General features: G+C 41.2%; 1 protein-coding gene across 25 annotated transcripts in view; it reads left to right on the top strand.

Moving 5' to 3' along the window:
• ADCY10 (adenylate cyclase 10) overlaps window positions 1-13,157 on the top strand; it is a 105,196-nt gene that overhangs the window by 61,236 nt on the left and 30,803 nt on the right. For 21 of the 25 annotated variants that reach the window (XM_085020493.1, XM_085020494.1, XM_085020495.1 and 18 more), the window contains 2 exon segments: window positions 5,122-5,191; window positions 5,882-6,113. In XM_085020493.1, the coding sequence (XP_084876619.1) occupies window positions 5,122-5,191; window positions 5,882-6,113 (302 nt within the window). 25 annotated transcript variants of the gene reach the window in all.

The raw sequence follows: 13,157 nt of genomic DNA on the forward strand, positions 1-13,157 counted from the left end.
TATCCATGAGGACACGGGTTTAATCCCTGGCCTTGCTCAGTGGGTTAAGGATCCATTGTTTGCCATGAGCTGTGGTGTAGTTCGGCTTGGATCTGCTGTTGCTGTGGCTGTGGCTGCAGCATAGGCCGGCAGCTACAGCTCCAATTAGACCTCTAGCCAGGGAACTTCCATATGCTGCAGGTGCAACCCTAAAGAAAGCAAAAAATAAATAAATAAGTAAGAATTTTTAGGAGTTTCCGTCATGGTGCAGTGGAAACAAATCTGACTAGGAACCATGAGGTTGCAGGTTTGAACCCTGGCCTCATTCAGTGGGTTAAGGATCCGGCATTGCCATGAGCTATGGTGTAGGTCACAGACACAGCTCAGATCTGGCATTGCTGTGGCTGTGGTGTAGGCTGGGAGCTATAGTTCCGATTTGATCCCTTGCCTGGGAACCTCCATGTGCCTCAGGTGCAACCCTAAAAAGAAAAAAATTTTTTTTTGAAAAGAGTTTATTTTTCCTAGAGTTTCTAGGAAACTTTTCTTTTTGTAGTGTCTTCTTTACAATATTCTGCTTCAATCTCCATTGGATACTCTGTCCATTACCCCTCAATCTCCCAAAGGGTAGGGTATGGTTTCAGGTAATACTGGAAAAGAACATAATTGTAAGAGATTCAGAGACACAGCATTAAGTATGAATCAGAGAGTGAGGAAATTGATTGCCTTTTCAATCCTCTTTCAATCCTCACATTCTTCCTAAAAACTTATTTTCTGAGTCTTGATCCATTCCAAGGGCCTACAGCCCATGGGCTCCCTCCCTCCTGGGCCCTTTGCTTCCACTCGCTCCACCTAATTCTTCTTAGTTCTTCTTTTATCTTCTCAGCATGTGATGAAATCTCAGCCGGCATTTCATTTATTTATTCAGCATATATTTGTTGGGTTTCTGATCTGTGCCAGACATTGCTCTAGGCATCTGAGATACATCAGGGAACAAAAGAGCATTCTACTGGGGAGAAGCAGACAATGGAGAAAAAAACAACAAAGAAGTAAATTCTATAGTATATATAAGTGATCCCAAGGGGATAACCAGAAAAGGGCGGGGGGATTAGGAGTGCAGAGCCATTAGGGTCGCCCTCAGTAAGAGGTAGCCTTCATGGAAAGGCAAAGGAAATGAGGGATCCTGTTGTGTGGATGGCTGAGGAAGAGCCACTGTAGGCAGAGGGCATGGCCAGCGTAATGGCCCTATGACAGGAATGGACCCCTTCTATCCTGTACATTGTGAGTTTATGCTTTTAAAAATTAGGAGTTCCCATCATGGCTCAGGGGTTAACAAATCTGACTAGGAACCATGAGGTTGTAGGTTTGATCCCTGGCCTCGCTCAGTGGGTTAAGGATCCGGCGTTGCCATGAGCTGTGGTGTAGGTCGCAGACATGGCTCAGATCCCATGTTGCTGTGGCTCTGGCGTAGCCCAGCAGCTATAGCTACCCTAGCCTGGGAACCTCCATATGCTGCAGGTGTGGTCCTAGAAAAGACAAAAAAAAATTTATTTTGTTATCTTTTTAACAGAGTGAAATGTCCTGAGTGTGGAGATCAGGAGGTAAATAAAAGAGGTCAGTTTTTCACCTTAAACATGAAGTCTTATTTCTGGGTCTTTGAAACCACGAAGTGAACAAGTAGTATCTTTGCTTTTCTTCTTTCTTCTGAGAATGTACAGGTATTTTGTATGTTTTTTTTTCTTTTGATTTTTTTACAGGTCCTCTTTGAAGTAGGGGACTTTTAGTATGTATTTCCTTCATAAATGAAGAAAGTCAAGAACTCAAAATAATGTGATTCATGTTATTTTTAAGTAATATGACAAAAATCATATTTTGTATACCTATTTGATTTATTTAGGCAATTTTGCTTTTTTTCTGCATCTCATTCTAGCACTATTACAATTTGAAATATAAAACAAAACATATCTATTGGTAAAGGAGGAATAACATTTTCTTCTTATATATTGGATTTTTTCAACAAATATGCATTTATTTAGCAAATATTTATTGAGTATCTACTATGTGTCAGGCAGTGATCTAGGAACTGGGGATATAGTGTTGAAAATGGTAGATGTATCTATTCTCATCTATTTTAACTTTAATGGAGGCCGATAGACAATAAACAAATTATTTAATAAAAGCATCAGGGAGACTTGTAGTCCTTGAGAAATAGTCTGAATTTTATTCCAAATGGATTAAAACACATTGGAGAAGAAGTGTTGATTAGAATTAGTATTGGCTGCATATAACAAAGACCCAGCTTAAATTTATTATTAAATTCGCTGCATTTATTTCTCTCTCTGTAAATTGCTTGTCTCATCATTGGGACTGATATGAGACTCTGTGATCATCAGAGACTCTTGGGCCCAAATGGCTGCCGGAATTGCAACAGTCATATTCACATTTACCACTAGAAGGGGGAGAAGAAAAACCCAAAAATGAAAGGGATGCCCCTTCCCTTTTCAGGAATTTTCTAGAATTTCTGCCCAGTACTCCCTCTTATATCTCAGTGACCAAAACTTAGCCACATGGTTATATCCTATTGCAAGGTAAGCTGGAAAATGGAGCTGCCCTGAGTAAAATTGAGTTCATTTACTAAAAAGTAAAGGGGTAATGGAAGTTGTGATAGGAAACCAGGAAACCAGCAATTTCTGCCATGGAGATCTGAACTGTGTGTGTATGTGTGGGGTTTTGGGGTTTTTTTTTTTTTTTGGCTTTTTAGGGCCACACTCGTGGCATATGGAAGTTCCCAGGCTAGGGTTGAATCGGAGCTACAGCTGCTGGCCTGTGCCACTGCCACAGCAACTCGGGATCCTAGCCGCAACTGTGACCTACATCACAGCTCACAGCAATGCTGAGCTGTGCAAGTCCAGGGATCAAACCCACATTGACATGAATCCCAGTCAGGTTTGTTAACAGCTGAGCCACAAAGGGAACTCCCTGAATTGTGTTTTTAAAAACTTACTCTGTCAGAGTTGTGGGCCAGCAGTAACGAACCGGACTGGTATCCGTGAGGACTCAGGTTCAATCCCTGCCCCCGCTCAGTGGGTTAAGGCCCCAGAGTTGCCGTGAGCTGCAGTGTAGGCTGCAGACTCGGCTAGGATCTCGTGTTTCTGTGACTGTGGCCTAGGCTGGCAGCTGTAGTTCCAATTCAACTTCCATATGCTATGAGTGTAGCCCTAAAAAGACCAAAAAAAGAAAAAAATATTACTCTGTCTTCTCAATAGAAAACAGATTGAAGAGGATAGGAACAGAAGGGAGATCAGTTTTTCACACTTGTCTTGATGAAATTTGGTGATGGACAGGATGGTGCTATAGTAAAGGTGGCCAGAAGATGGATTCATACAGTTTCTGGGGTAGAGTAAATGAGACTTTCTGATGTACTGAATGGGGATAGGGGTGAGGGAAAGAAAAGACTCAAGGACATTGCCTAGGTTTTTGCCTTGAGAAAATGAATAGTAAGCAGTGATGCTTACTAAGGGAAAAGGTTGGTGGAATAAGTTCCTGGAAGAGAAATTCAAGAGTTCGGTTTGCATCATGTTAATGTTTAAAGTAGGCATCCAAGTGGCAGTTGCCAAGGACGCTTGGATGTTTCAAGTCAGTAATTAAGGGTAGATGTCAGGTCTTGTAAAACCAAGTCACTGACGCATGGATAAAATTTAAAGTCATGGACAGATGAAATTATCTAGGGAGAAATTTCGATGGAGCAGGGAGTCCATGATCAAACTGAGGCTTACCAGCATTTGGAACTTTGATGTTGATGAGTAGGAGCCAATAAAGTGGGCAGCCAATGAGGGAGGGAACCAAGAGAGTGGGTGAAAAGAAGGAGTGGTCAGTTGTAGCAAATGCTGCCAAGAGGTGTAATGAGATGAAGACAAAGATGTAACCTTTGGATTTGGTAATTTGGTTGTCACTGGGACAAGACACAGTTTTAGAGGAGCAGGAGGATAAGGCATGAATTAGTTTATTCAGCTTCTGGTCACTAGAGATAAGCCAGACAGCAGACTAGGAGAGGTGAGCAAATCAATCCTTATACAGTGTGATAAAGGACTGTGATGAAGATCTGCATGGGGTCCATGGGCACACACCCAAGTTGGGGAACTAATTCTATGAGGCAGGGTCACAGAAGGCTTTCAGAAGAAGGTGATAACGGATGCTCAAATTGCATGAGGTAAATTACACCATCTGTGGAGTAAGTATTCACCTTGGAGCCAGGAGACCTAGGTTCTAGTCTTAACACCAGCACTAACGGATCTGAGACAAGTCCCTTCCCCTCTAGGAGTCCTGCTATTCCCTGAATGGAGAAGCGGCTAGATTCGATAATCCTCATTTGCTTTCTGTTTTAAAATCATTATGGAATGTTCTAACCTATTGAAGTCCAGATAGACTGAGGGTTTTAAATTCAAGATTCTCTGCCCTTAAGTTCGCCTTTTGAGGTATTACATTTAAATGTCTATATTTCTCCATTAGAAGCTCGAGTCACTTTCTTCAACATCAGTAATCCATAGTTTGAGTTATTGCTTGGTAAATTAGTCAGGACAATGTTATCATCTGAAACAAACCTCAGGGTCCAGTGGTTAGGATTTGGCACCTTCCCTGCTGCAGCCAGGTTAAATCCCTGTTCTGGGAACTGGAATCTCACATCAAGCTGCTTCATGCCACAGCCAAAACATTAAAAAAATAAACCCAAACATTTCAATGGCTTAACACAATAGGATGATAATTTCTTCCTGCTCGGGTGATGATCCAGTGAGCATTTTGACAAATGGCCTTAAACACAGTCAGTCGGAGGCCCAGGTTCCTTCCATCTTGTGGACTTGCTGTCCCTTAGATCCCCACAATTACTTTATTTTCCTGTGGATGGAGAAGGTGGTGAAGATACATAACCCTTTAAACTCAGAGGTGCTATATGTTACTTCTGATTGAATCCCATTTTCAAACACAGCTTAACCTAGGATGCCGAGGGGACTGGGAAATGTGAATCCTGGCTGGGCAACAAAAACGTGACTGTGAAAGGGGAGCAGGACTCTTCGATGGACACCAGACATCTCTGCCACATGAGCATTTCGGTGACCCTTGCAACTCATGTGTTTGTTTATTTTCCAGCTGAAGAAGAGATCACCTCTTCCAGAATGGAGATTTCTAAGAGATCTGAAATGTTTTCGGAAAATCTCAGGTACAGGCATCTATAATCATTGAGGAGGGAGAGCATGAACAATTTGCATTAAATTCAGAGCACTGTTAGAACCACTTGTCTGGTCAGTGTTTTGGGTCTTTTAGGTACAAGTGGGATATGTCAGGGAGTGTGTGGTGTGTTGATTGGTTGGGTTTTTTTTTTTTTGCCTTTTTAGGGCTGCACCCACGGCATATGGAGGTTCCCAGGTTAGAGGTCAAATTGGAGCTGCAGCTACTGGCCTATACCACAGCCACAGCAGTGCCAGATACGAGCGGCATCTGCGACCTACACCACAGTTCACAGCAATGCCAGATCCTTAACACACTGAGCAAGGTCAGGGATCAAATCCGTGTCCTCATGGTTGCTAGTTGGGTTTGTTAACCACTGAGCCACAATGGGAGCTCCATGTGGTGTATTTGATCAGTAGTTATGGTAACTGAGCAGGACCCTATGGGGACTTCCCAGGACAGGTTCCTCCCCCCAAATCTCTGCTGTAGCTCCTCCCTGAAGTACCTAGAAAATGGTATCTGATGCACACTACCTGAGTTGTTTTACAGATGCTAAAACCACCACCAGATGGAAGAAATCTACATTAGGTTTTCTTATTATGCTGTTTTATTTGTTTTTAAAGATATTTTCATACCAAAATCTATACTGTATCTACAAGTTATTATTTCTGCATTTGGACAGTTCGGAAGAAATAAGAGAAAAGATCTTGAGATTCCTTGACATCATTATAACAAAAATGAGGACACCTGAGGAGGACATCATCCCGCTGGAATCTTGCCAGTGTGAGGAGATCCTGGAGCTTGTGATCATGCCTCTGGCTCACCACTTTCTGGCTCTGGGGGAAAACAATAAAGCCTTATATTACTTCCTGGAAATTTCATCTGCCTATCTCATCTTGGGTGATAATTATATGGTAAGCTGTTTCTGCAGATCCCTTCCACCCTTGAGACAACTTACAGACCGCAGAACCAGAAGGGAAGCTCTGGTGTTTTCTTTTGTTTTTGTTTTGTTTTTTTTTGGATTTATTTATTTATTTATTTTTAATTTTTTATTACTCAAGTGAATTTATCACATCTATAGTTGTATAATGATCATAACAATCTAATTTCACAGGATTTCTATCCCACAGCCCAGGCATATCCCCCCACCTCCCAAACTGTCTCCTCTGGAGACCATAAGTTTTTCAATGTCTGTGAGTCAGCATCTGTTCTGCAAAGAAGTTCATTGTGTCCTTTTTTCAGATTCCGCATGTCAGTGAAAGCATTGGATGTTGGTGTCTCATTGTATGGCTGACTTCACTTAGCGTGATAGTTTCTAGGTCCATCCATTTGCTAAAAATGCTGGTATTTCATTCTTTTTAATGGCTGAGTAATATTCCATTGTGTATATGTACCACATCTTCTGGATCCACTCCTCTGTCGATGGACATTTAGGTTGTTTCCATGTCTTGGCTATTGAAAATAGTGCTGCAATGAACGTTGGAGTACATGTGTCTTTGCGAGTCATGGTTTTCTCTGGATAGATGCCCAGGAGTGGGATTGCTGGATCAAATGGTAGTTCTATGTTTAGTTTTCTGAGGAATCTCCATACTGCTTTCCACAGTGGTTGCACCAATTTACAACCCCACTAACAGTGTACTAGGGTTCCTTTTTCTCCACACCCTCTCCAGCACTTATTGTTTGTAGACTTTTTGATAATGGCCATTCTGGCTGGTGTAAGGTGGTACCTCAGAGTGGTTTCTATTTGCATCTCTCTAATAATGAGTGATGTTGAACATCTTTTCATGTGTTTCTTGGCCATCCATATGTTTTCTTTGGAGAATCAGGTGTTTAGATCTTCTGCTCATTTTTTGATAGGCTTGTTTGGTTTTTTTTGGTATGGAGCTGCAGAAGGTGTTTATAAATTTTGGAGATTAATCCTTTGTCAGTCGATTCACTTGCAAAGATTTTCTGCCATTCTGTGGGTTGTCTTTTTGTGTTGTTTAGGGTTTCCTTTGCTATGCAGAAACTTTGAAGTTTGAGTAGGTCCCATTTGTTTATTTTTGTTTTTACTGTCAGTACGCTAAGAGGTAGATCTGAGAAGACATTGCTGTCGTTTATGTCAGAGAGTGTTTGGCCTATGTTTTCCTCTAGGAGTTTTATAGTGTCTGGTCTTATATCTAGGTCTTTAATCCATTTGGAGTTTCTTTTTGTGTATGGTGTTAGAGAGTGTTCTAATTTCATTCTTTTCCATGTGGCTGTCCAGTTTTCCCAGCACCACTTACTGAACAAGCTGTCCTTTCTCCATTATATATTCTTGCCTCCTTTGTCATAGATTAGTTGGCTGTAAGTGCGTGGGTTTAATTCTGGGCTTTCTATCCTGTTCCATTGATCTATACGTCTGTCTTTGTGCCAGTACCATGCGGTTTTGATGACTGTTGCTTTGTAGTATAGTCTGAAGTCCGGGAGCCTGATTCTTCCAGCTCCATTTTTCTTTTTCAGGACGTCTTTGGCAATTCTGGGTCTTTTGTGCTTCCAAACAAACTTTAAAATATTTTGTTGGAGTTCTGTGAAAAATGTCCTTGGTAATTTGATAGAGATTGCACTGAATCTGTATATTGCCTTAGGTAGTATAGTCATTTTGATAATATTAACTCTTCCAATCCACGAGCATGGTATATCTTTCCATCTATTTGTGTCATCTTTGATTTCTTTCATCAGTGGCTTGTAGTTTTCAGTGTACAGGTCTTTTGTTTCTTTAGGTAGGTTTACTCCTAGGTATTTTATTCTTTTGGATGCAGTGGTAAATGGGATTGCTTCCCTAATTTCCTTTTCTGCTCTTTCATTGTTAGTATATAGAAATGCCGTCGATTTCTGTGTATTGATTTTGTATCCTGCAACTTTGCCAAATTCGTGGATGAGCTCTAACAGTTTCCTGGTAGAGTCTTTAGAATTCTCTAGGTATAGTATCATGTCATCTGCAAATAGGGATAGTTTAACTTCTTCCTTTCCAATTTGGATTCCTTTTATTTCTTTTACTTCTCTGATTGCTGTGGCTAGGACTTCCAGAACTATGTTGAAGAGTAGTGATGAGAGCGGACATCCTTGTCTTGTTCCTGATCTCAGCAGGAATTCTTTCAGCTTTTCACCATTGAGAATGATGTTTGCTGTGGGTTTGTCGTATATGGCCTTTATCATGTTGAGGTAGGTTCCCGTTATGCCCACTTTCTGAAGGGTTTTTATCAGAAATGGGTGTTGGATTTTGTCAAAGGTTTTTCCCGCATCTATTGAGAGGATCATATGGTTTTTATTCTTCAGTTTGTTAATGTGGTGTATCACACCGATGGATTTGCGGATATTGAAGAACCCTTGCGTCCCTGGGATAAATCCCACTTGATCATGATGTACAATCCTTTTAATGTATTGTTGGATGCGGTTTGCTAGCATTTTGTTGAGGATTTTTGCATCGATGTTGATCAGTGAAATTGGCCTGTAGTTTTCTTTTTTTGTGGAATCTTTGTCTGGTTTTGGTACCAGGGTGATGGTGGCCTCATAGAATGAGTTTGGGAGTTTCCCTTTCTCTGCAATTTTTTGAAATAGTTTCAGAAGGAGAGGTGTTAGCTCTTCTCTAAATGTTTGATAGAATTCGCCTGTGAAGCCATCTGGTCCTGGACTTTTGTTTGTTGGAAGTTTTTTTTTTTTAATTTTTTTATTTTATTTTTTTTTATTATTATTTTTTTTTTTGGTCTTTTTTGTCATTGTTGTTGTTGTTGTTGTTGTTGCTATCTCTTGGGCCGCTTCTGCGGCATATGGAGGTTCCCAGGCTAGGGGTTGAATCGGAGCTGTAGCCACCAGCCTACGCCAGAGCCACAGCAACACAGGATCAGAGCCATGTCTGCAACCTACACCACAGCTCACGGCAACGCCAGATCGTTAACCCACTGAGCAAGGGCAGGGACCGAACCCACGACCTCGTGGTTCCTAGTCGGATTCGTTAACCACTGCGCCACGACGGGAACTCCTGTTGGAAGTTTTTTAATCACAGTTTCAATTTCAGTTCTTGCGATGGGTCCATTCATCTTTTCTATTTCATCTTGGTTTAGTCTAGGAAGATTGTGCCTTTCTAAGAATTTGTCCATTTCTTCTAGGTTTTCCATTTTATTGGCATATAGTTGCATATAGTAGTCTCTTATGATCCTTTGTATTTCTGTGATGTCCGTTTGTTACTTCTCCTTTTTCATTTCTAATTTCATTGATTTGAGTCCTCTCTCTTTTTTGCTTGATAAGCCTGGCTAAGGGTTTATCAATTTTGTTGATCTTTTCAAAGAACCAGCTTTTTGTTTCATTGATCTTTTCTATGGTTTTCTTTGTTTCTATTTCATTGATTTCTGCTCTGATCTTTATGATTTCCTTCCTTCTACTAACTTTAGGTCTTGTCTGTTCTCTCTGGAGCTGCTTTAGATGTAAAGTTAGCTTGTTTATTTGAGCTTTTTCTTGTTTCCTGAGGTGGGCTTGTATTGCTATAAACTTTCCTCTTAGAATGGCTTTTGCTGCATCCCGTAAGTTTTGGAGTGTTGTATCTTCGTTGTCATTTGCTGCCAGGTATTTTTTAATTTCCTCTTTTATTTCTTCAGTGATCCATTGGTTGTTTAGTAGCTTGTTGTTTAGTCTCCATGTGTTTGTGTTTTTTGAAGTTTTTTTCTTGTTGTTGATTTCCAGTCGTATAGCATTGTGGTTGGAAAAGATGCTTGATATGATTTCAATTTTCTTAAAGTTACTGAGGTTGGATTTGTAGCCCAGGATGTGATCAATCTTAGAGACTGTTCCGTGTGCACTTGAGAAGAATGTGTACTCTGTTGCTTTTGGATGAAATGTCCTATAAATATCTATTAAGTCCATCTGGTTTAATGCTTCATTCAGGGCCTGTTTCCTAATTGATTTTCTGTCTGGTTGATCTGTCCATTGCTGTAAGTGGGATGTTAAAGTCCCTCACTATGATTGTGTTATTGTCGATTTCTCCTTTTAAGGCTGTTAGCAGTTGCCTTATATATTGTGGTGAACCTGTGTTGGGTGCATAGATATTTAAAATTGTTACATAATCTTCTTGGATTGATCCTTTGATCATTATGTAATGTCCTTTTTGTCCCTTAAAATATTCTTCATTTTAAAGTCTAGTTTGTCTAATATGAGTATTGCTACTCCAGCTTTCTTTTGATCCCCGTTTGCATGAAATATTTTCTTCCATCCTCTCACTTTCAATTTGTATGTGTCCCTAGAAGTGAAGTGGGTCTCTTGAGGACAGCATATATATGGGTCTTGTTTTTGTATCCATTCAGCAAGTCTATGTCTTTTGGTTGGGGCGTTTAGGGTAACATTTAAGGTAATTATTGATATGTATGTTCTTATTGCCATTTTATTAATTACTTTGGATTTGTTTTTGCTGCTCTTTTTTCTTTCCTTCTTCTCTTGTTCTTTTCTGCCTAGAGAAGTTCCTTTAGTATTTGTTGTAAGGCTGGTTTAGTGTTGCTGAATTCTCTTAGCTTTTGCTTACCTGTGAAAGTTTTGATTTCTCCTACAAATCTGAATGAGAGCCTTGCTGGGTAGAGTAATCTTGGTTGGAGATTCTTCCCTTTCATCACGTTGAGTATATCATGCCACTCCCTTCTGGCCTGCAGAGTTTCTGTTGAAAAATCTGCCGATAGCCTTATCGGGGTTCCCTTGTATGTTATTTGTTTCTTTTCCCTAGCTGCTTTCAAGATTTTCTCTTTGTCTTTAATTTTGGTCAGTTTGATTAGTATGTGTCTCGGGGTGTTCCTCCTTGGGTTTATTTTATAAGGTACTCGTTGTGCCTCCTGGATTTGAGTGAGTGGTTCCTTTCCCATGTTAGGGAAATTTTCGGCTATTATCTCTTGGAATATTTTTTCTGTCTCCTTCTCTCTCTCTTCTCCTTCTGGCACCCTTTAATACGGATGTTGGTGTGTTTAACGTTGTCCCAGAGTTCTCTGAGACTCTCTTCATTTGTTTTCAATCTTTTTTCTCTTTTCTGTTCTGCATCCGTAATTTCCACTAATCTGTCCTCCGCCTCACTTATTCGTTCTTCTGCCTCCTGTATTCTGCTGTTAGCTGCTTCTAGTGAATTTTTTATTTCAGTTATTGTATTTTGCATCTCTTCTTGTTTAAGTTTTATATCTTGTATCTCTTTGGTCAGTGTTTCCTGGAAGTTATCCATCTTTGCCTCCAGTTTATTTCCAATGTCTTGCATCATCTTCAGCATCAGCAGTCTGAAATCTTTTTCCTGGAGGCTAAGAATCTCCTCCTCACTTAGCTGTTTTTCTGGGGTTTTTCCTTTCTCCCTCATCTGAGTTATAGTTCTCTGTCTTTTCATTTTTATAGGTTTTTGGTGTGGTGACCTTCTTACAGATAATAGAGTTGTAGCCTCTCTTACTTCTGATGCCTGCCCCCCTGTAACTGAAGTCAGTATGGGGGCTTGCTGTAGGCTTCCTGATGGGAGGGGCTGATGCCTGCCCACTGGTAGGTGGAGCTGATTCTAATCCCTCTGTTGGGTGGGGCTTAGTCTCTGGATGGGATTAGAGGCAGCTCTGTGCCTGGGGGGTCTTTAGGTAGCCTGTTTACTGAGGGGCGGGGCTGTGATCCCACCTGGATTGTTGTTTGCCCTGGGGCTTCTCAGCACTGACTGATGGGAGGGGCCAGATTTTCCCAAAATGGCCACCTACAGAGAAAGGCACTGCTGCCGAATATTCCCAAGAGCTTTGCTTTCAATGTCCTTCCCTCACAACAAGCCATGTTTACCCCTGTTTTCCCAAGATGTCCTCCAAGAACTGTGGTCAGGTTTGACCCAGATTCCCTTGGAGACTTTGCTTTGCCCTGGGGCTCAGTGCACATGAAAGTCTGTGTGCGCCTTTTAAGAAAGGGGTCTCCATTTCCCCCAGTCCCGTGGGGCTCCTGCGCACAAGCCCCACTGGCCTTCAATGCCAGATGCTCCGGGGCTCTTTCTCCCTGTGCCAGATCCCCACACGTGAGAGTTTGATGTGTGGCTCAGAACTCTCACTCCTATAGGTGAGTCTCTGTGAACCAGTTAGTTTTCAGTCTGTGGAGCTTCCCACCCAGGAGGTATGGGGTTGTTTATATCACGAAATCGCCCGTCCTACCTCTTGATGTGTCTTCCTCTTTTTGTTCTGGAGTAGGGTATCTCTTTAAGGTTCCCGGTCCATTTGGATGAAGAGTGCTCAGTCTTTAGTTGTGAATTTTGTTGTTTTTAGGAGAGAAGTTGAGCTCAAGTCCTTCTATTCCACCATCTTAATCCCACCTCTTTTCTTCCCTTTGTGCTTAGTCTAGTTGCACTTGCTCACAGGGGGCCGAGGGCAGAGGCTTCGTGGACCACAGACCAGCTTCTCCAGACCAGAGTTCCTCTTTTTTTGTTTTTTTAATTACTTCATGTTCTTAATTCCTGCCAGCCGTCCTTTCCTTAGAAAATCAAACTGTTCAAAAGGGAAATGACCTGAGATTGAGAAAATAAAGTCAGAACAAACTTCAAATACCATTATACATCATTTAAAATATTGCCACTTTTAGAAACCTTGAATTGTCTACCTGTATGAGACCCCTGCTTTCAACTCTTCTGTTTCAGTAGACTCCTCCTCAGTAATGGCCTAGTGGCATTTGCCCTCTGTCCTCCCCAAATATCTGTTAGCACAAATACCTGCAAGTCTTTCAGTAAATGCAGATCTGGTTGTAAGCTTGGGATCCCTGAAAGAAGGGGTTCACTCACTTCGGTCTTCATGTCCTTTGTGTTAAGTAATCGTACATACCTTTAGGCCACCATAGCACTAGATAATTGTAATAACTGTAAATAAGTTTCCAGGGCAATATGCTCTTATAAATGAGGGCTTTGGAGTTCCCATTGTAGCTCAGCAGAAAGGAATCTGACTAATATCTGTAAGGATGTAAGTTCAATCCCT

This window comes from Sus scrofa, chromosome 4, assembly GCF_054392235.1.
Source record: "Sus scrofa isolate SSC_HxYL_T2T_F1_AM1 chromosome 4, Sscrofa_HxYL_maternal_Yorkshire_Landrace_v2.0, whole genome shotgun sequence".
Classification (NCBI taxonomy): Eukaryota; Metazoa; Chordata; class Mammalia; order Artiodactyla; family Suidae; genus Sus; species Sus scrofa.